This window comes from Carcharhinus amblyrhynchos, chromosome 16 (genome assembly GCF_965287045.1).
Source record: "Carcharhinus amblyrhynchos chromosome 16, sCarAmb.v2.hapA, whole genome shotgun sequence".
Classification (NCBI taxonomy): Eukaryota; Metazoa; Chordata; class Chondrichthyes; order Carcharhiniformes; family Carcharhinidae; genus Carcharhinus; species Carcharhinus amblyrhynchos.
In genome coordinates, this window is record NC_137339.1 from 50,250,975 (window position 1) to 50,256,974 (window position 6,000).

At 50.8% G+C, this 6,000-nt stretch overlaps 1 protein-coding gene across 1 annotated transcript in view; it reads right to left on the reverse strand.

The window, feature by feature from the left end:
* The window catches only part of LOC145353686 (tumor necrosis factor receptor superfamily member 5-like), a 33,124-nt gene extending 31,539 nt beyond the window's left edge, over positions 1-1,585 (reverse strand). Inside the window, exon 1 of the mRNA XM_080204458.1 lies at positions 1,329-1,585. Coding sequence (XP_080060584.1) covers positions 1,329-1,376 — 48 coding nt within the window. The 5' untranslated portion in view covers positions 1,377-1,585. The remainder of the gene's footprint in view (positions 1-1,328) is intronic.
* Positions 1,586-6,000: the final 4,415 nt, after the last annotated feature.

Sequence of the window (6,000 nt, forward strand, 5' to 3'; positions counted from 1 at the left end):
CCTCTCTCCCCCCTACCCCCTCCTCCTCTCTCCCCCCCACCCTCCTCCTCTCTCCTCCCCACCCCCCTCCTCTCTCCCCCCACCCTCCTCCTCTCTCCTCCCCACCCCCCCTCCTCTCTCCCCCCCCCTCCTCCTCCTCCTCTTCCTCTCTTCCCCCACCCCCCTCCTCTCTCCTCCCCACCTCCCTCCTCACTCCCCCCACCCCCCTCCTCCTCTCTCCCCCCACCCCCCTCCTCTCTCCCCCCACCCCCCTCCTCTCTCCCCCCACCCCCCTCCTCCTCTCTCCCCCACCCCCCCTCCTCTCTCCCCCCACCCCCCTCCTCCTCTCTCCCCCCACCCCCCCTCCTCACTCCCCCCACCCCCTCCTCCTCTCTCCCCCCCACCCCCTCCTCCTCTCTCCCCCCCACCCTCCTCCTCTCTCCTCCCCACCCCCCCTCCTCTCTCCCCCCACCCTCCTCCTCTCTCCTCCCCACCCCCCCTCCTCTCTCCCCCCACCCTCCTCCTCTCTCCTCCCCACCCCCCCTCCTCTCTCCCCCCACCCTCCTCCTCCTCCTCTTCCTCTCTTCCCCCACCCCCCTCCTCTCTCCTCCCCACCTCCCTCCTCACTCCCCCCACCCCCTCTCTCCCCCCACCCCCCTCCTCTCTCCCCCCACCCCCCTCCTCCTCTCTCCCCCACCCCCCCTCCTCTCTCCCCCCACCCCCCTCCTCCTCTCTCCCCCACCCCCCCTCCTCTCTCCCCCCACCCCCCTCCTCCTCTCTCCCCCACCCCCCCTCCTCTCTCCCCCCACCCCCCTCCTCCTCTCTCCCCCCACCCCCCTCCTCCTCTCTCCCCCACCCCCCCTCCTCTCCTCCCCCACCCCCCTCCTCCTCTCTCCCCCCACCCCCCCTCCTCTCTCCCCCCCACCCCCCTCCTCTCTCCTCCCCACCCCCCTCCCCACCCCCTCCTCCTCTCTCCTCCCCACCCCCTCCCCCTCTCTCCCCCTCCCCTCCCCTCCTCCCCCCTCTCTCCCCCCCCCCTCTCCCCCTCCCCTCCCCCCCTCCCCTCCCCCCTCCCCTCCTGAACCGTCTCCCTTTCCCCCTCCCTCCCCGGAGACCCACAATACAGGTAAAACTCACCATTAAACACAGAGAAAATGCCAGTTCAGCTGCCCTGCCACTCAATCATTCGCTGCCAACCCAACAACCCTCCTCTGCCTTCCTTGTACTTGCTTAAATATATAGAAAGAAATTAGAATTCTTGTCTTAAAAGTACCTTTTTAAAGGGAGACTACGTGAGGCCATTTTAAAAGATCTATCAGTATTTGAAGTCTGGCCTCACTGAAACTTACCTGAGACAGACATAAGAAACAGCAGACCAGGCGATCTGGGCTCAGCATTTTGTCCACAGCTTGCGCTAAATTCCCCTTTTATTCTTCCGAATGATTTTCACGATCCCGAGTGACTTGGGTTTTTTTCTAAAAATGAACAACGAATTCCTTATGCACACCGATGGCTTTCGTTTATTGCAAATACTATGCGATTTGAAGGGGAGAATTTATATGCTGTGTCTTTCTCCCCTCCCCTTTCGCGGTATTTTCCGAGGGGATTTCCACTTGCTGTCCCATCTCATCAGAGCTTGACTATTCAGCTTCTCTATGCTTGGATGTGTGGCTATTGTCAGTCCCGTTATTCCCATCAAATTACATCACCTACTTTTTAAAATTCAGAAGTTACATTCAGATGATATAAAATCATTGGTTCGTTCACACTTCAGTTGAAACTCATGAAACTGACGGCGTCCGATTTCGGACACATAATCAATTTCACGAAACAGAAGTCCCTGTTTTGGTTCCTTTTTCTTTCGAATGGTTAAAATGAATGAAAAACCTTTATTTTTCTTTCATAGAATCGTGCAATGGGAGTTATTCCCCCGGTGATTTGGCCAATATTTCTCCCTAAATGGACACCACAGCAACAGATTATCTGCTCTCTATCACATTGCTGTTTATGGGAGCTTGCTGTGCACAAATTGACTACCAGGTTTCCAACATTGCAACAATGACTGCAATTCAAGAATCTTCCATTGCCTGTCAAGTGCTTTGGGATGTCTGTGTTTGTGAAAGGTGACATACAAATACCCAGTTTAATATCTCATATTGTGTACTAGGTGAGTATTGCCAGTAGGTGAGTTGATTTGAGTGTGAAGGGAACTCTCCAATATGGAGTTAGCAGGGTGGGGGTCCATTTGTTGGTCCTTGGAAATATGCCTGCCCCTTAGCAATCTCACAACACCCACATACACACACCACAGGATATAACGTTAAAATTAAATCCAACTTAATGAGAGTACCATGACCTCAGTGCTTCACCACTAACAAATCCCCATGATCTCAGACTGAGGTTTTGGTTAGACTAGAGGCTCGCAAAGTCAGTGCAACGTAACCAGGGAATTCTAAGCGGTGAATGCCATAGCATTGCTCTGCTTCACTCACCAATCTCACAATCCTCCCAGGAATCATAGGTACCGACCTACTGCCATATTTCAACGCAGCTGGATGTGATTTATCACCTTTTGTACTTTTTAGATAGCACTTGAATTCCTGTTGGGTTTGCAGTCCTCCATTTAAGATGTAATAATATTCTATTTTATAGAGGTTTCACACACTGCAGCATATCTCAGTATTAAAGTTATATGTCCGACGCAAAACTGTACATTAGGTGGAGGTAAATGTCCCGCAGGGCTATAACGAAAATCCTGTTATTGGCCACAGTGCTTCCTAACTCATTCACATGAGTAAATTAATACTGTAAAAGGATAAGATCCTGAGGGGACTTTACAGGGTGGATGCTGAAATGATGTTTCCCTTGCGGGAGAGACTGGAGCTTAGGAACTTAGTTCAATAATAAAGGGCCTCCCATTTGAAATGGAGATGAGAAGATTTTTTTTCTTTCAGGTCATAAACTTTTGGAATTCTCTTCTCTGGAGATCCATGGAGGCAGCGTATTTGAGTATTTTTAAGGCAGAGGTAGATAGATTATTGACTAAGAAGGGAGTCAGAAGTTATTAGGGTAAGCAGAATGTGGAGTTGAGGTTGCAATCAGATCAGCAGAGTGGACTTTAGGGACTGAATGGCCTACTTCTGCTCTTAATTTGTACTTTTATAAATGTCAATACTTAATAGAGAAAACATTTGTCTTTAACCTCATCTTTAGTAACATTTTCCTTCCTTCCGTAAATACTAAAATGTCTGATCAAGCTCTCAGCTCTATGTGCAGCCTCCCCACCTGCAACATTGCCACATGTTCAGCTTGCTTCTCATCCTCACAGTCTGCTCAGATTGAACCTGTATAAAATTAAAATAGCAGAGATCCATGTGTATGTCTCCTAGTTAATACACTGCCTGTATCCAGACACAACAGCAACAAATTTTTTTTAACATCCTTGGGATTTAGATATCGCTAGCAAGATGACTTGTCATTGTCCACCCTAATTGCCCTTGAGAAGGTGGGCCTTTGGACAGCTGCAGTCTGTCAGGTAAGCACTCCCACAGTGCTGCTGGGTGGAATTCCAGAATTTTAATTCAGCCACAATGCCAAATGGTTTCCATTAAGAAAATCTTGGCATCTATGCTGAGCTACAAATGGATGTAAAATTACAGTTTGTACAATCTTGTAACTTGAATTGATTTCAGCTCCATCTCACTTTGGTTGCAAATCTATAACTTGTTTCTATAATTTTCCAATGTTTTATCACCTATATATGATAATGCATTCTGCACGCTGTTGTCCTCATTCTCTTTAAAACACCATATCCTCTGAGTCAGCAGGAGTCATGCTACAGAATATCTTCTTAGGCAGTTCCTTAGGATTGAGTTGACTTGCTTCCTCTCCAGTTCAAGGGGTTCTGAGATGGCTGATCAGTCCAATGCACAATCTGCAGACTCCATCACATGTGAGGCAGCTGGTGCTTGAAGTGTTGGGTGCTTTGAAAGTTTGTGTGCTCCCTCTGATGCCTCGAGTTCTCCTCTTCACATTTTGATGTGTTTAGGTGCCTTCCCAGATGAGCCTTCTCCATTTTGGTTGAGCATGAGCCAGGGCTTCCCATGGGACTATCGGTACATTTGACCTCTTCAGTGATGCCCTGAAGACATCCCTAAAGCATTTCGATTATTTTCCAGAGAGTCTCCTGCCATGACCAAATCTGAAGTAAAGCAATTACTGAGAGAATCTGGTCTCAGGTATAGAAATGGAGTTACAGAATGTCCACCAGTATTATATACCAATCCATTTTAAAGTGGCATAACACTCTCTAACATGAATATAAATATCAATAAACTCCAACATATGGGACACACCTTTTGCCCATAAACCTTTTCTTTGCCTTATCGTGATTTTTCATCATACTTTTGTGCTAACATTTGCAACATTTTTCATAGCTTTGAAATGTAGAGGACCACCAAAACAATGCAAAGCAATTTTCCCACCTCACAGTGCCTGGCATGGGAAAAGTGTGTGCAAATCTAAAAATCTAAAACAGTTTACAATTATCCCAGCCCCTATAAAATGGTGTAAACCAGATCACACCCAGAAAAGGTGTGAGGCTGATTAGCATGAGATTCACTGGATTTCAATCTCATTAGCGAGTTTGGCATGTGATCATTCCGCTCCCCACCCCCCCCCCCCCCCCCACCCGCCCCTACGGCTGCCAAATTGTTCCCATCTCTCAGTTGGGAGGACAAGCCAGAGCAAATCAGTACTGGTCTCTACTAGCGGAGACTGGTGTAATGGAAGCCACCGAGTGGTCAAGGGCATGGTCAGGCAGTGTCCATCTGACACACCAGCAGTGCCCACCTGGCACACTGGGAGTGTCCACCGAACATCCCGGCAGTGACCACTGGACATTGCAGCAGTGCCAGTTAGACATTGCAATGAGCCAGGGCAGTGCCGAGGGGGTGAGGCCTGAGTGAGGGCCATGACAGGAGGGCTATGCAGGGAGGCTATGTGGGGGGACTAGGTGGAGGGTCATGCAGGGGTGGATCTTGAAGGAGATCATGATAAGGGCCATGTAGGATGTCATGATGGAGGGGGGAGTTGCAATTCAGGGGTCATGATGGGGTGGTAAGTTGGGGTCAAGATGGGGGGGTTCAGGCAAGTGTGATAATGGGAGACCCATTGGGAGGGTCCCGATGCTGATGGCCCATGTCAGAGTGGGAGCGCTGGTGAGGGGGCGAGGGTGGTCCTGATGTCCCAGCACCAATTCCCAGCAGCATCAGCTCTGCACTGGAAATCAGCAGGGAGGTGCAGAAATAATTTACATATTCATTTGAATTTCAAATTGAAGGGACTGAAGTCTCCAGCACCCCCCCCACCTCACACACCAGAGTGGTTCACTTCAGTGGAGATTACAGTAGCTTCCCACTTTAAGGAACTAGCAGTCCAACCCCACTGGAGTGAAGGGGCCAATCAGGGCACCCCCAGAGGGTCGGGCGGATATACATTGGCAACCTGGCAGTGGCAAAGAGGTTCCTTGGCACTGCCCACTAGGCATCAGCAGTGCCAAGGGGAGGGGCCTATGGGTGCAGGGCCCATGGATGGTGCCCAATGGGGCCAAGGCCTGGTGGGATGAAATTTGGGGGTGGGAGGTTCCGCTGCCACTCTGCAGACAGGATTCATGGGGTAAGGAGGGAGGCCAGTGAAGTGGGGGGAGTGGGGGTGTTGGGGAGGAGGGGGTGTCAGCCTGCAGGGTGGATCAAGGTTGCAAGGGGGTCAGCGCTGCAGGGCAGGATAATTGGTGATCGGGGTGAGCTGGGAGGGGAGGTTTCAACGCTGGCTTGGGAATGGTTGGTGTGGCCAGCAATTGGGCCATGGATGGGTTAGAGAGCCGACAACATGGGGGTCTCGGGGTAGGCCAGCAATTGAGCTGGCCAGCAATTGGGAGGCCGGCAATGTGGGGTCACTGCACATGTGCCAATCTTAGCACTGACAGATTAGCACATGCGCAGTGGCTTGCGCAGCGCTATG